This window comes from Macaca thibetana, chromosome 1 (assembly GCF_024542745.1).
Source record: "Macaca thibetana thibetana isolate TM-01 chromosome 1, ASM2454274v1, whole genome shotgun sequence".
Taxonomy (NCBI): Eukaryota; Metazoa; Chordata; class Mammalia; order Primates; family Cercopithecidae; genus Macaca; species Macaca thibetana.
Genome location: NC_065578.1, coordinates 91,079,813 through 91,096,045, shown reverse-complemented (window position 1 = coordinate 91,096,045; position 16,233 = coordinate 91,079,813). Strand labels below are relative to the sequence as shown.

The window sequence follows — 16,233 nt, the reverse complement described above, 5'->3', positions numbered from 1 at the left end:
TGACTACTTTTTATCAGAAGGCTTAAAATTACCTAGAAAGAGATTTTGAGGAAACTGTAATACAGATTTTCAGTGACATAGAGTTGAATGCATATTCAGAGAACTTTGTTATAGGTTATCTTCAGTGTGACCACATTAGGTTCTTCTCTCTGAGGCACCTAATGGCCACTTATGGCTGAGAATACAGAAGAGTTAAGACTGCAGGAAAGAAGTTCATGGTCAAAGGCTGTATCTTTTAGGAAAATAGTCACCAGGACTCATACTTGGGCATTCATACCCAGAGGGAAGGCAGGAGTTACTATCCCAGTTGGATGGGGTGGAAAGCCGAGGTTCAACAAATTCTTGAGGTTTTCCGGAGTCTTATAGCTAGCATGACTTGAAAGCCTAGTTTTCTGATCCCTAGACCTGTTCCTCAGCTCATGGTACCGCCACTGAGTGAAATGCCAATAGAATAAAGATGAGGAGTACAGGTTCAAGTCCCAGCTCTACCATTTAGTCACTGTTTGGGGAGAAGTCGCTTCACCTCTGAGCCACATATTTTTCTTCAGTAATAAGGGGAAAATAATAGGACTGACCTTACAGGGTTGTTGTGAAGGTTTTTGTGAAAGTACAGATTAAAAACCCTACAAAGCTGTGACTTATTTTAGACCCTTACAGCTCTAGCGTCCTTTCCAAAGAATACTATTAAAGGAGACATAATGTCCAACTGTCATCTTCACTTCCAGCTTCCACTGAGATGGATTTGACCTCAAGTATACATCAGTTGGCCTTAGATAGCAGATATAAAGAAAACTGGGGAAATTATTATTTTAATTGTTAGAAATATGAAAAAATAATTGATTATTGATTATATGGAAATACATCTCTCCCTTTGAAGGAATGAATGTGTCTACGCAGCTCTTTCTTAACTTTCAAGGGAATACATTCTAAAAGGCCAAGGTGCCCAGATACCTGTTAACATTTAGCTGTCAAAAAGAAGGTGGCGAAGTAATTTTCACATACCAATAATGTTTCAAGACATCCTTACAGAAACTATTCAAAAGAATCTCTTGATTCAAGGAAAGTATTTTAGTGGCATTTGAGTGGAATAATATTGCACCATGTAACTTACTCAAATCACAGATTTTTCTAGCTTGGACAGCCTTAGAAACTGTCTCCTCCATTGGCTCTCAGCCTTAGGTGCACATTGCAGTTACACATGGGGAGCTTAAAACATATCAGTGATTGGGTACCACCCCAGAGAGTCTGAGTTTAAATTGTTTGGGGTACAACCTGGGCATAGGAATATTTTTTAAAGCTCCCAAGTGATTTTCATGTGTAGCCAAAGTTAAGAACCACTAATCATTTCCAACTGCTTAATTTAAAAAATTGGAAAAGCAAATTTGAGGCACAGAGAAGCAAGCCGCTTGCCCAAAGCCACTGAGCTAGTTAGAGAGAACAGCAGGACTAGAATTCAGGCTTCTAGATTTCTAATGACTTTTATACATTGCTTATTAAATGTCATTTTACACCTGCCCATTCTATGCTAATTCCTCCTGTTCTGCCTATAATAATGTTGGTGGTGGCCTGGCATCAAACACTGATGATGTTTTGCCTTCTGTCACCAGCAGAGGAGATGGGAGATGAGGAAGTCCACACTATTCCTCCTGAGCTGCGGATCCTGCTGGACCCTGGTGCCCTGCCTGCCCTGCAGAACCCACCCATCCAGGGAGGGGGAGGCCAAAATGGAGGCCTTCCCTTTCCTTTCCCAGATATTTCCAGGAGAGTCTGGAATGAAGAGGGAGAAGATGGGCTCCCTAGGCCAAAGGACCCTGTCATTCCCAGCATACAGCTGTTTCCTGGTCTCAGAGAGCCAGAAGAGGTGCAAGGGAGCGTGGATATTGCCCTGTCTGTCAAATGTGACAATGAGAAGATGATCGTGGCTGTAGAAAAAGATTCTTTTCAGGTCAGTGCAGCTGCTTACAGGAGGGAAGAGAGGCCACCTCCTTTCCCATCTGGCCCCAGTCTGCATCTGTAATTTCTCCCTATCTCTTTCATTTTTGAACTCCAGAGGCTTGATACTGTTTTCTCAGTTGGATGGGCCTACTTCCCCTTGGCTGCGATTCTCACCCGGTTCCTGTTGTTCTCAGTGACGGGGGGGTTCCAGATCCACGTGTGTCAATATTTTGCTATTGAATTGCCAAGGCCAACAGATATTACCCTTGGGCTGTTGAGAGGTGGGCAGCTGGGAAGAGATATGTGGGGAAGGGAACGATGCAGGCCTCTTGTTGCCTGTCCTTGGAAGACCAGGCAGTTGTCAATTGTGTCAGTTATGCAACAGAACAGCCTGTGGGCCTCCGACTATGTCTTCTGTGGTGGTTGTTTTAGGCCAGTGGCTACTCGGGGATGGACGTCACCCTGCTGGATCCTACCTGCAAGGCCAAGATGAATGGCACACACTTTGTTTTGGAGTCTCCCCTGAATGGCTGTGGTACGCGGCCCCGGTGGTCAGCCCTCGATGGTGTGGTCTACTATAACTCTGTGAGTGTTTTCCAGAACAAAGCTTTGCCCTTTGCCAGAGCCTGGCTGTGTGCTCCCTGAAAATTAGACTTAACATTTCTTTGAAGATGAAGAGGGTTTTTACCCCAGGCCTGAACAAAGCCAAGTGTCAGTTCTCAACAAAATGGATGTACTTTGACCCTGAACTCGTTTCAAAAGAACTTTAAAGTGCTGATTTTGCATTTTGGGTTTTACTTTTAATGGTAAAAAATCAGGCTCAGAGATCCCTGTGTCCACCTTTGACACAGGGTGGGTTGGGGTGGGGAGGTGGTGTCTTCTTAGTGCCATATCCAGCTTTGACATGGGGTGGCTGAGCTGTGGCTGCTAGTTTGACCCAATCCAGAGAAGAGAGGCTAGCAATCTGGTGCTCTGGTCAGCGCAGTTCCTGTGAGAAATGGCTCTCCCATGAGCCCAAGTATATTGTTCCTCAGAGAATCTTAGATTGTTGGAGCCGCAAAGAACCTAAGATGAGCTTATTCAGCTTCATTTCACCAGGTGAGGAAACTGAACTCCAAGAAGTTAAAAAGACTTGCTTTTTTAAACTCCAGGGATGGGCTCATGGCAGAGCCAGGACGACTGAATCCAACTTCCTGACCTCTCGTCCACTAATCTTTCCTAGACACCAGGCTAGGCCCTGCTAATCTCCTTTTGTTACTCAAATCATTACTTTATTAACCTTTGACCTCCTGATAATTACAGCATGAATTTTCTTTCAGTTATCCAGTGTCTACAGATATAATGAATGTCATATAATACTGAAATACTTGATTATGGCATTTTAAAACTGTAGTCCAAGTTAACACCAGTGAGTGGCTACAGTAATATGTCCGTTAAGTTAAAAAAAAAAAAAAAAATGCCAGTTGCTTCAGGAGAGAAAGGCATGTAATGATCCCTTAAAGTTCCTTTTTTTCTCACATATTTTTCTTTTCTTTATTATGATCTTTGAGTTTAGCAATATCCTAGATGCTTCCTTTAATTGGCGTCAGTACTTTCTTTGGAGGACCTGGTACAGAGAGAAAGGCAGTTTTTTGTTTTTTTTCTTCCCATCCTACTCTCTTCGGGGACTATTTTAGCTGTTCTCACGAATTGTAATTGTAATTTTCAGACTTACTATATATTTCTATTCTGTAGCATGTTCAGAATCCAAGCATGTGAAGCAAGAGAAATTAGGATTTCATTTATGGAGTCACAACCCTTGGGTGAATTTTCTCATTCTATTTAGAAATAATCCAGGAATCATATTTTCAACCTATGTCAAGATAGATTCCTGGAATATATCTGCAGGTGGATAGTGAAAAAGATGGAAAAAAAAGATTCCTAGAATAAAACATATTCTTTTCCACATCCGTACACCATAGAGAAGGATTTCTTAGGGAAGAAATGAGCAAAAGTTAGAGGGGTACAAGAGCACAGCAACAAAGAGAAGATGTGCTCCATAGTAAACATTAGGTCCTTCGCTGCTGACTTCAACCAAACTTTCTACAACTCTTTAAGGATATATATAACGAAGCTCCTTGTATTCACCAACTTAGTACGTCTTAGAGTTTTTAATATAAAGACTCTTTTTTTTTTTTTTGAGACAGAGTCTGGCTCTGCCGCCCAGGCTGGAGTGCAGTGGCCGGATCTCAGCTCACTGCAAGCTCCGCCTCCCGGGTTCACGCCATTCTCCTGCCTCAGCCTCCCGAGTAGTTGGGACTACAGGCGCAAGCCGCCCGGCTAGTTTTTTGTATTTTTTAGCAGAGAACGTGTTAGCCAGGATGATCTCGATCTCTGACCTCGTGATCCGCCCGTCTCGGCCTCCAAATTACAGGCTTGAGCCACCGCGCCCGGCCTAATATAAAGACTCTTAAGGGGAAGCCCCTTCTCACGGTATAGGCAAGCCTCTTGACAACTCCATTCAACTCCATTCTAGTATCTAGTGTTTTCCCATCATTTGAAGTCATTCGTCATTATTCAATATGGTTACAACATAAATATTTATTTTTCACAAGACAATACAAATACTAGTTTAGCTTTTAACTTGAACCTGCATTGGGCTTCTCCTTATTCTTCATCACTTTGAAGATAAAATTCGAAAAAGCTTGGAGGTTATTTATTTTATTTTTTTGTCTTAAAGTCAGATTTTCAATTTGCATCAGAATCATTACATGAGTGTTTGTGTGAGGCAGAACCAAATGCACATGGTTTGGCGTTTTTATAACACTGGCTGTGCTTTTTTTGCCTTTTAGATTGTGATACAGGTTCCAGCCCTTGGGGACAGTAGTGGTTGGCCAGATGGTTATGAAGATCTGGAGTCAGGTGATAATGGATTTCCGGGAGATGTGGATGAAGGAGATGCTTCCCTGTTCACCCGACCTGAAATTGTGGTGGTACGTGTTTGTTATCAGCAGGGGGTTTGTGGAAAATGCTGTCTATTTTGTTTTTAGTTAGGGACTATCTGAAAATAAAATCAGATGTTAAAGGCTAAAGCTCATGAAGCTACAGGGCCTTCACTCTTCATGTGACTGTCATTAATCTTCCTGTGGGTTGTTTTTTCCAGTTTAACTGCAGCCTGCAGCAGGTGAGGAACCCCAGCAGCTTCCAGGAACAGCCCCATGGAAACATCACCTTCAACATGGAGCTTTACAACACTGACCTCTTTTTGGTGCCCTCCCAGGGGGTCTTCTCTGTGGCAGAGAATGGACACGTTTATGTTGAGGTGAGACCTGAAAGTTAGCTTTGAGCTTTTAGGTTAGCGCTGAGCTGTAGTTCCTTAGTCATCAGCTAAAATACCCTGTACAGACCTCTTCCTATCCTGCCTCACAGACCTTCACCAGGTCTGATGAGGGCTTGGCTCAGAGAACACTTCCAGGTTGACTTCTGACCAAAGCAGGAAATTTCAAGATGTAATACATTATGCTAAGTGAAGACAGTGTTTTGTAGACGAATGTTTAAAAAAAAAAAAAAAATTAGCAAGTGTGAATTCTACTGGTAAAGCCCTGTCCTTTGCTTTTGGAACAGTCGTTCAGTAGTTGCAGTGTTAGAGTTAACCATGGAATATTTCAAAACCACCTCATATGTTATCTTTTATTTCTTTTTTTTCCCTGCACAGTCCCCTTGGCTCCCAGCATGGCAGCCAAATCCCTATGGGTCCCTGCCGCCACTGAAACTGACTTGTTATCTTTTGAATTGCACTCACTTTTAAGTGAAATGCTATGTGCTATTATAACTCATGAAAAATTTTTTTCTAGATCATGATCTAAGTATCTGTATACACTTATTAAAACTATTTCCTATATATAATGTTAATAATCATTTGCAGCCTAAATCTGGAATCTGGAGTGACTACAGAATATTAGGCAGTCATGGTAATAATGAAATAACAACATCTAACATTTGCTGCAGATTTATTATGTGCCAAACGTAGTTGTAAGTCTTGCAGCAGTTACTTACTCTTTAGAGCCATCCTATGAGGGAGGCTAATAATACCTTCATTTTATGGATGAGAAAATTGAGGCACAAATTTGTCTGAGGCCACACAGCTGGTACTAGTGGAGTTCAGATTCAGTGCTCATAGGTCGCCTGGCTCCAGAGCTCTGACCGTTCTTCGCTGGATACGACTATCATTTATCTCCAAAGTGCCATTTGAAAGGGGAGAAAACATAACGTCTTATCAGTGCAAACATCCAGGTTCAGAGATTGGATTCTAGAAAAGATAAATGTCCTTATGGCACCAGGATGTCTATTGTTTCTTGTGCCCTGGGTACAAACTTTCATGTTTCAACCTTAGTGTTTCCAGTGGGCATATCATCTGTTGATCTTATGGGAAGGTCCTCATCTAATGAGCTGGTTTTGGTGCTGAGCTGCAAGCTCAGCTTCATAGTGGGAGGGGTGAGAAGCTTAAAGGGTCAAAGCGGGATACTTCCGCATGTTAAAAGTGACTTTGGTGCACGTGTTTCTGTTTTGGAAAGACATATAACTCTCACATTTGCACTGACTCTGGGACAGAGCCTGCTGGTGCTAGATGTTGTTTTCCTTGATCATATGGATTCGGCCCCTCCCCCATTCTGAGAGTTCTCTTTCTTTGAGCACACCTTCTTTCTCCATTGGGGAAAATATACTGCCTTCTACATGCTCTTCCTAAGCCAAGATGGCTGTTTTTCTCTTGCTTTTCTGGCTGTATAGTTCACATGGGCAGTTGGTCAACAGCTCTCTTGTGCTGTGGATTTCAGGGGTGCTGCATAACTGCAGATTGTTCTTTTCCAAGTCTATGCCTGGCTTTGCTCATTTATGCTAATCAGTGGTCAGTCTTCCTCCTGTACCTTACCCTGGATATTTTGGGTTTTTTCCCCCATCCCTCAAATGCTGGCTTACTTGAAAAGTGTTATTGGTAGGTTTTTTTTTTTTTTCCCCATTCTTGTTTTCCCATTTATGCCTTTTCATATATCACCTATATTTCTCATAGTTTCTCCTCTATTCCCTCTACACCATGCAGTCCCTTTCATAATCCAAGTTAACAGTGTTGCCATCTGTTCATTGGTCATCTCAGGTGACTGTTGGTCACATAATGGCAGTTTTCTTTTGGTTCGTTTGTGTTGAGGAATTTCCAAACCCAATTGTTAATAACCTAAAATTTTAAATCTAGAATACTACTACTACTAATAGGTAGCATTTATTGATGCTCTGGGAGCTGTGTTGTTTGCATGTAACTTTTACTTTGCTAATTTTCACAATTATGATATCTCGTGGGTATTCATGTTCTCATTCTGTAAGTGAGGAAACTGAGTCTCAGTGCCCAGCATGTGAGCAGGAGAGCATGTGGTTTTTATGAGCTCATCTCACTGCAAAGCCTGTAGTCCTTCTCCTACTCACTTCTGGTCTAAAAGTAAAATCTTTTTTAGTAAAAGATTTGCTGATAATTTATATATATAAATTATGTATGTAAAAATATATTTAAAAATAATATATATATTTTCCCTCTGCTACAAAGGTATCCCTTTTTGGGATACCTTAGACATTCTGCCACTACATACTTTCCTTTGAGATTAGAGAAAAGATTTGCGGTCCCTGTGTTACACATTTTGGCATGTGGGTTCTGAGTTCATGATAAAGGGCAGTTTTTAGTAATAGCACATATGTAATTTGCCACCTTTCCAAGATAGAGTATCTTGTTTTTCAGAAGTGTTGCAAAAATACTGAAGTGTTAGTATTTACACTTCCTCTTAGCATCCTCTTCATTAGCATCTTCATTGTTGAGTGTCCTGCAGTTCACCGCCAGGTAGGAACCTTTCACAGCAGTGCTATGGATTCAAAGCCCCATGTGATGTCAGGGGTTTCCCCCTGGGTAGCTCAGCGCGGAATGTCTGTTTCTATCTCCGTGCTTTTGAAATGATTCTGGGGCTGCTGGTTTATGGATAAGGACTTAGCTGTTTCTACAAGTGTTAAAGTTTATTTTGATCCTAAATTTAGTCAAAGAACGAGGCATAGCAGGGAGGGGCAGTTCATGCAGTGATCCACGTGTCACCAAATGGAGAATCTAGTCTGGTCTGGGGATTTTAGCTAAGTTTAGGATAGTTGAGGTTTGAATTCTGTTTACACTTGGCTAAACATTACTTCCTGTTTCTAAAGAAAAGAACCTTAACAAAATTTGGACGTAGCCCATACAAATGTTTTCAAAGGGGGAAGTATAAATGAGTCGGAAACATTTCCAGATTAGATTTCCCCTAAACTACCCCTGGGCTTGTGGAGTGAAGGGGGAGTACTTGGCAAGGCTGATTTGGATCTGCCAGCAGCTGGGACACTTTACCAGGCCCATGATGGCCTCCAGGTTGCGCCGTCGCTGACACCCGGCACCGGAGCCAGCTCTACCTTCTCACCAATGAAGCAGGACTCTCATCAGGCTTACTCTGACTTTTTGCAGTTTAGAAGCTCAGTGTTCCTGCCTAGGTTAAGTAGATTTGGCCACTGAACTCTATTTTTTGGTCAATTTTAAAAAAGAGCTTAGCTTGTAAGTGTTGTACTATTAAAGCATTAGGGACTCTGCCTATTGGTGTTTTATTTACTTTGGAAAATCCACTTTAAATGCAAAATACGCTTTTATTTGTAGCTCTCCGGGAGGTGGAAGAGACTTACTCATCTTGTATTTGAATCTAACGGACAAACATTTGAATGAAATAATTCACTGTCACCATCCATATCAAATTGAAATGGAAAATATCTTTTTCTTTCAACGTTTGTGTGTGTTACTTCTGTAATGAGAAGGAAGGCTATAAATATGGTATGAAGATAAAGCAGCGTGTCATCTGAAGGGCTGTGTTGGCATATGGTCCTTGTGCCTAAAGTGGAAGTGAGATGCTAACTCATTTCCTAATTCATCGTTCTGTCCTCTTGTAGGTATCTGTTACTAAGGCTGAACAAGAACTGGGATTTGCCATCCAAACGTGCTTTATCTCTCCATATTCGAACCCTGATAGGATGTCTCATTACACCATTATTGAGAACATTTGTCCTAAAGATGAATCTGTGAAATTCTACAGTCCCAGGAGAGTGCACTTTCCTATCCCGCAAGCTGACATGGATAAGAAGCGATTCAGCTTTGTCTTCAAGCCCGTCTTCAACACCTCACTGCTCTTTCTACAGTGTGAGCTGACGCTGTGTACCAAGACAGAGAAGCACCCCCAGAAGTTGCCTAAGGTTTGTGGGCCTTCATCCATTCGGATGGTTATTTTGGCATTTTTAGGTGAGGCAGAAAAGTTTAATCCCAAGGTCTTGCAGGTTGAGGTTTTTTGTTTTGGAACTGCCCAACTGAAGTATTAAAGTCAGTATTAGCAGGGAACTGTGAGTTTTGTGGAGTCTTAGATAATAAATCCTGACAGCATGATTTTCTTTTTTCCATGCGAGCTACTTAGTAGTACCTTACGAGTGATAAATCAAGACTGTTTTCCCTGGAGGGAGAGGTCTGGCTTTATCTTTGTTTTCAGATAGTTTGCAGTGCCAAAGATACAGCAAGCCGAAAGGACAAGTTCATTGTGAGAACTAATTTTTCCAGGTCCTGCTGAGACTGGCATTGTAATTGTTTTTTAACCTTTTCTGTGTGAATTATAAGGTTGACTTGTCTCAGGGAGACTTCTAGGGGAAACTAACAAATATTTTAGCTTTTCTCAGTTTCATACCAGTTCATCATATTTGCCTCCTGTCACTCTCCAGATTGAATGGTCTGTTGCCATAACAAAAAGCAGAACCATTTGACCTTGGTGGAATGCCTATGATAGGGGAGATGTGCAAGATTAATGATGATACCCATTAGGTTGGCCTTGTATATGAAATGTATCTTCTGCCATAGTTTTGTTTCTGTGATCTGCCATAATTATGTATAATTTCATACATGCATTTATTCTGTGGCTATCTCACACAGAGTAAACTGATTTCCAATTCTTTCGTAGTCATATATCAATGTCTAAACGGCTAAGAATCAAGCAGTATTATTAATAATGTATGTATGGAATTTTTCTCATTTAACTCACAAATTGTAAGTCTTAGGTATGGAGGTAGGAGGAAAAACTATCATTTCCAAATAGATTACAATTGATCTGAATTCCTTGCATCATTATATTTACCCTGGGCATCCTTTTCTCTGATAATACCCAAGAGAATTTCGTTTGCATACGAAAATAGAGCAGATACGATCATAATCATTAAGGAGCACATATACAGTGATTTAGACTGTATTCCTCAGTTTGCTTTTGCGGCAGTGATGCCTTAGCCTTGCGGGTATCGCCATCAGGGTTGGGGCTTAGTGGACAGTGGTAGAGAGCCATGGGGAGCTTCATGTATGGCTACGGGACCAACTGCTTCCTGTGGGCAGAAGGGTAACGTTTAAGGGTTAGAGGTCTTGGAGGGGAGGGCTAGCAGTTACCAGGGATCTTTACTGTGGCTTTGGCTGTTACTTCTCTCTGACCTGGCCTGGAACAGCCCAGCTTCATGTGTGTTAATCTGGGAAAATTAATCCTAAAATTTTCTTCCAGAACACTCTTAAGGAGAGTTCTAAACCTCAGGGGATGACATGATGGGATATAACCCTAAACCTTAAGTCACCCTTTACCCCCAAGATAAGATAACATGGAAAGAGCCTGGGATTGAGAAGGAGGATCTGCTGCCACCAATGGGACTTTAAGTCAGTCCCTGGACCCCTCAGAGTCTGTATTTCCTCATTTATAAAACTGTTATAATCATACCTGGCTTCCCTCCTCGGTAGAGGAGGTACAATGACAGCCCACCCTTTATCCATCAGAGGCTTGGATGAGCTGTTACCACTGTCTTCCTGTTTGCTGCTTGTAGGTAATATTTTCACATTTCTATTATTTTCTGAGTGCTTTCTGTGACAATAGAGAGAGCCAAAGCATCTTCTAGGAAGAGGTCTCAGAGATTGTTGAGACAAACCCTGCCCTTTGCTGATGAAACCGAGACCCAGAGAGTACAGTGTCTTGCCCAGGGTCACACACCACTGAGTTAAATGTAGAATCATAGACTCTTGCTTAACTGAAGAGCTCAGTAGGAAAGTAACAGTAAACTAAAACAGGAAAGCAAAATGCAAATCTTGTCAATCATCATGCCCCTCCACCGAAAATGTGTTGTTTTTCTTTACAAGAGGGCTCTTGTTAAAGGCTTTTCTCTTTTTGAGGGGGTAGGGGTGGGGCGGTGAGTGCTGTCTTATAAGAAGTATCTGACTGGCGTGTTGCTCAGAGCAGCAATGACAGCAAGGCCTAAAGTCTTTGCTCTTTTGTGTTTGGAAAAGATGGAACTCAATTAGCTTTTTGGGATGCCTGCTATAGATGTTTAAAATAATGGATGTATTAATATGTCTTCTTGCCACAGAAGCTGTCATTTACTTTAGAGTTATACCTATTAGGCTGGGCGTGGGCTCATGCCTGTCATCCTAGCACTTTGGGAGGCTGAGGTGGGCAGATCACTGGGAGTTCGAGACCAGCCTGGTCAACGTAGCGAGACCCCTGTCACTACTATATATATATATTAGCTGGGTATAGTGGTGCACACCTGTAGTCCCAGCTACTGGGGAGGCTGAGGCAGGAGTATGACTTGAGCCTATGATGCCAAGGCTGCAGTGACCCATGATTGTACCACTGCACTCCAGCCTAGGTAACACAGCAAAGCCCTGTCTCAAGAAAAATAAAAAAGAATTATACCTATTGATAAGTATAGACAAGAAACCAAAGTTATTTTAAAGAAAAAGTGGGGAGTGTGATCATATCTTTTCAAAACAGATGTAATGGGCCTGGGCATGCTCATTAATAGGTCTGAGGCCTTGAAATAGAATAGAAGCAGCTGACCTCATGGCCTCCACAACCTGGGCACAGCTCCCCAGGATCTGCATTTTGAAACATTAAAAGCAGATGACCCTGGAAAGTTTAGTTTTACATGAGCCTATACCAGGATTAAAAATGAAACAAACTCAACAACATAATTATCTTTTTGGACAAAAATATAAAATCTGTCACCTTCATAATGCAATATAGACAGTCCCCATACAACCATTCTGTTTTTCACTCTAAGTAAAGTATTCAATAAATTATGTGAGCTGGTCAACACTTTGTTATGAAATAAGCTTTGTGTTACATGATTTATCCAACTGTAGGTTAATGTGAGTGTTCTGAGCATATTTAAAGCAGGCTGGACTAAGCTATGTTGTTCGGTACTTTAGGTGTATTAAATGCATTTTCAACTTAGTGATATTTTCAATTTACAATGGGTTTGTCAAGATGTAACCTCATCATTAGTTGAGGAGCATCTTTACAGGAAATTTCCCACAATCACCAATCACAAACATGAACCATGCATATGAAGCCAGCTTGGTGAGGACCAACACTAGGCATATAGTTTTTCCAGTTTTCAAACTAACACTAAGATGTTTAGTTTTGTGGGAAGAGGGGGAGGGGGAGGACAATATTGAGAAGCTATCCAGTGATATTTGCATCTTCAGGTACAACCAAAAATCTACTGGGCCTGCTGTGATATCTCCCAGGTTATCTGGTGTTCTCTGAAAAACACCCACCTTCTTGCTTTTCTGTAGTGAATGACTGTATGCTGTCTGATAAAAGGCCACAGGACAGCTGTGCAGGTAGAGCTGGTGAAGGCACTTTTGAGCAACCCCTGATTCTGTGCTTTGCTCTGCCTCTCTGCAGTGCGTGCCTCCTGACGAAGCCTGCACCTCGCTGGATGCCTCAATAATCTGGGCTATGATGCAGAATAAGAAGACGTTCACCAAGCCCCTTGCTGTGATCCACCATGAAGTAGAATCTAAAGGTGTGCTTTGGGAGGCATGATCAGAGCATGGGGCCTGAGCGCTGCTCATTAAGAAGACCCAATACTGTAAATCAAAGTCCAGTTTTATTCATAAGATAACTAAAGGGCCAGTTAGTTATTTTAGAAGACCATTCTTTGCCCGAAGAGTCCTTTCTTTAGCTGGTTCTCTTACAGCCATTACGGCTTAGTTGTAAGTAATCTATTTGAAAATGATTTCCTTTGTAAAAAATATCAGGTCTAGGTTGTTCCTGTCATAAGGTCACTCTCCCTTGCATTCAAATATGCTTCCTTGAGTATGCAAAAAAGGGTTCTAGTTAGTCCCATGTCCTGGGAATTGCACACAATCCACAGTTCATCTTTCTGTGATCTACTACTAAAGGTTATGGTGGCTATAACCTATTGTGTTGCTCTATCAAAATTGCAGATGCCTTTGAGAATATGTGAACATTATTCATCTTAGGTGTAACAGATGAGAACCACTGCCCAAAATTCATCTTATAATTCAGTTTTCAGAATTTTGCACAACCACATTTGTTGCTTGAAGCCAAGCATGCCCCTTTCTCCACAAGCAAGAACATTCAGCAAGCTGTATCTTCTGTGAGAAAAGGAAGGATGTGCCCTAAGGGATGTGACATCAGTACCTGAGAGGACAGGCAGGGCAGAGCCAGACCTGGCATGGGCCTGGCCCGCCAGAGCAGCAGAGAGGCAGAGCTGGGCCCTAACAAATGTTAGGAATGGATATATGAGGCCCTGTGGGCGGTGAAAAGAGCATCTGACAAGGACCTGCATCATAGCTCCAAGGGTTATAAACAAGCAAGAACACACCAGGCAGCTGGCAGTGTCTGAGGGGTGGAACCAAATGTCACATGGGATATCTAGGCAATCACAGTTGTCACCATCTATATCTAGAAACATTGATATCTAAGGGTGTCAAACCGAGAGAAGGCTGGGAGAGTAAAGTAGATTCCAAGCAGGATTAGATATTTCAGGGTTAGAGCTACAGGCTGCCTCTTGCCATTCTGAGGGGCACAGAGGAACCTGGGCACCAAGGGCCTTGACAAAAGCCAGCACACTGTCTGGCTGCAGTTGCTGGGCATTAGGTGGAAGATCTGCTGGGTGGTGCTGACACCAGATCTAGGGTTTGGGGTGGCCCTGGCATGGCATTCCTGATCTGAGCGTGTTGGATTGGGATTTGGCAAGACTAGGCAGCAGGGGTGACCCTGGACAGTGGGCAGGACCTACCAGAACAGAGGCATGCGGGTACTGTCTAGTGTCTTATTTGTGAAAACAGCTGTGCCATTCCAATTGTGATACCTGGTGGTGGCATCTGCCCCCTTCCTATGAATGTATGTGCTCCCTCAAAATGGCAGAAGAGTATAGGTGGCAGGCACACTGGATTGGAGCTGGGAGCCTAAGGCACTGCTTTTAGCTTTCTCTGCTAACTGGCTGTGGGACCTTGGAGAACGCCCCCTACCACCACCTCTTTGGGTTTCATTTTCTTTATCTGGAAAGGAGAGGTTTGGACTGGGTGACTTCCAGAAGGTCCTTTCAGTTGTAATACTCAACTATTCTGTTTGAAGAAGCAAAATAATCTTTAATTCATTTTCCTGGCTGTCCTAAAGTTGGTGTGAAATGTACATGAGATGTTCTCGGCAACATTTTTGTTGTTGTTGTTTTTTTACTTTTATGGATTGGTTTTCAACCATTTGAAAGTTATAACAGACCCAGTCTTTATATAAATGGATGGTCCAAATAGTTCCTTTTTATTGGGTTCAGGAGAAATAAATTGTGTTGCAGAGTAATCACAATTGGGCAGCAAGCAGCTGGCTCTGTTTTGTACTATGGAAGTGGTTTCCTTACCAGAAAGGGGTCCCAATTCAGACCCCAACAGAGGGTTCTTAGATTTCACCCAAGAAAGAATTTGGGGATGAGTCCACAGAGCGAAGTGAAAGCAAGTTTATTAGAGACGTAAAGAAACAAAAGAATGGCTACTCCATAGACAAAGCAGCCCCAGAGACTGCTGGTTGCTATTTTTATGGTTATTTCTTGATAGTATGCTAAACAAGGGGTGGATAATTCATGAGTTGTCCTGGAAAGGGGCAGGCAATTCCTGGAACTAGGGTTCCTCCCCTTTTTAGACCATATAGGGTAACCTCTAGGCTTTACTATGACATTTGTAAACTGTCATGGTGCTGGTGGGAGTGTCTTTTAGCTTGGTAATGTATTATAATTAGTGTATAATGAGCAGTGAGGACAACCAGAGGTCACTGTCATTGCCATCTTGGTTTTGGGGGTTTTTGGCCAGTTTCGGCCAGCTTCTTTACTGCATCCTGCTTTATCAGCAGAGTCTTTATGACCTGTATCTTGTGACCTCCTCTCTCATCCTGTGACTGAGAATGCCTAACCTCCTGGGAATGCAGCCCAGTAGGCCTCGGCCTCATTTTACCCAGCCCTATTCAAGGTAGAGTCACTCTGGTTCAAACGTCTCTGACAATTTAACAATAAGAGCAGCTACCTCGGATTCCATCTGTTACTTGTAACTATTTTGAGGGAGGTAATTCTGCTAGTAATTGAAGGCAGCAGCTTGCTTTTTCCCATGCCAGACAATAATTAGGCATTAATATTGCAGCAGTATAACTTCCAGCAATTCATCTATTCTTCTTTTGAGCCTGGTGGTATTTTCTAAGTAATTTCTGTTGCAAATTAGGTAATTACTTTTATTTAAACTTAGTATAATTGTACTGAGAGTTCAATGTTTTCTTATATAATAGTTCAAGAGGAAAGTTTTGCCAAATATCAAAGCAATTTTATGAGATTTGCAAATTGAGACTAGATTTTAGTTGAGAAGCATGGGGGTGAAGAAAGTGTATTACTTAGGTTTGTTAAATAAATTGAGGAGGTTAAACTGTAGGCCAGCTTCCCAGGGGCTGTATGCAAATTCTCTTTCTAACTTTGCACTGACTGGGGTAAGTGTACTGGCAGGTTTCAGCTCTGTGTGACTCCTCTCACCTTTTATGTTTATTTTCTTTTGACTCTAAATCATTTCTCCTCAATGCAGACCATTGGAGCCTGTGCCTTCTGCCTCAAAGTGAATTGGAATAGTCATTTGAAAAGAGACTGTGGGCCGGGCGCAATGGCTCACGCCTGTAATCCCAGCACTTTGGGAGGCCAAAGCGAGTGGATCACGAGGTCAGGAGTTCACCATGGCCAACATGGTGAAACCCTGTCTCTACTAAAAAAAAAAAAAAAAAAAAAATACAAAAAATTAGCCGGGCATGGTGGCACACGCCTGTAATCCCAGCTACTCTGGAGGCTGAGGCATGAGAATTGCTTAAACCTGGGAGGCAGAGGTTGCAGTAAGCCAAGATCGCACCACTGTACTTCAGCCTGGGGGAC

General features: G+C 42.2%; 1 protein-coding gene across 2 annotated transcripts in view; it reads left to right on the top strand.

Annotated features, from left to right (window-relative positions):
* The window catches only part of TGFBR3 (transforming growth factor beta receptor 3), a 207,236-nt gene that overhangs the window by 165,363 nt on the left and 25,640 nt on the right, over nucleotides 1-16,233 (top strand). The window contains exons 9-14 of one of the 2 annotated variants that reach the window (XM_050777229.1): nucleotides 1,608-1,945; nucleotides 2,368-2,520; nucleotides 4,767-4,907; nucleotides 5,078-5,236; nucleotides 8,911-9,210; nucleotides 12,717-12,837. In XM_050777229.1, the coding sequence (XP_050633186.1) occupies nucleotides 1,608-1,945; nucleotides 2,368-2,520; nucleotides 4,767-4,907; nucleotides 5,078-5,236; nucleotides 8,911-9,210; nucleotides 12,717-12,837 (1,212 nt within the window). The remainder of the gene's footprint in view (nucleotides 1-1,607; nucleotides 1,946-2,367; nucleotides 2,521-4,766; nucleotides 4,908-5,077; nucleotides 5,237-8,910; nucleotides 9,211-12,716; nucleotides 12,838-16,233) is intronic. The other variant, XM_050777302.1, reaches the window with a different exon arrangement.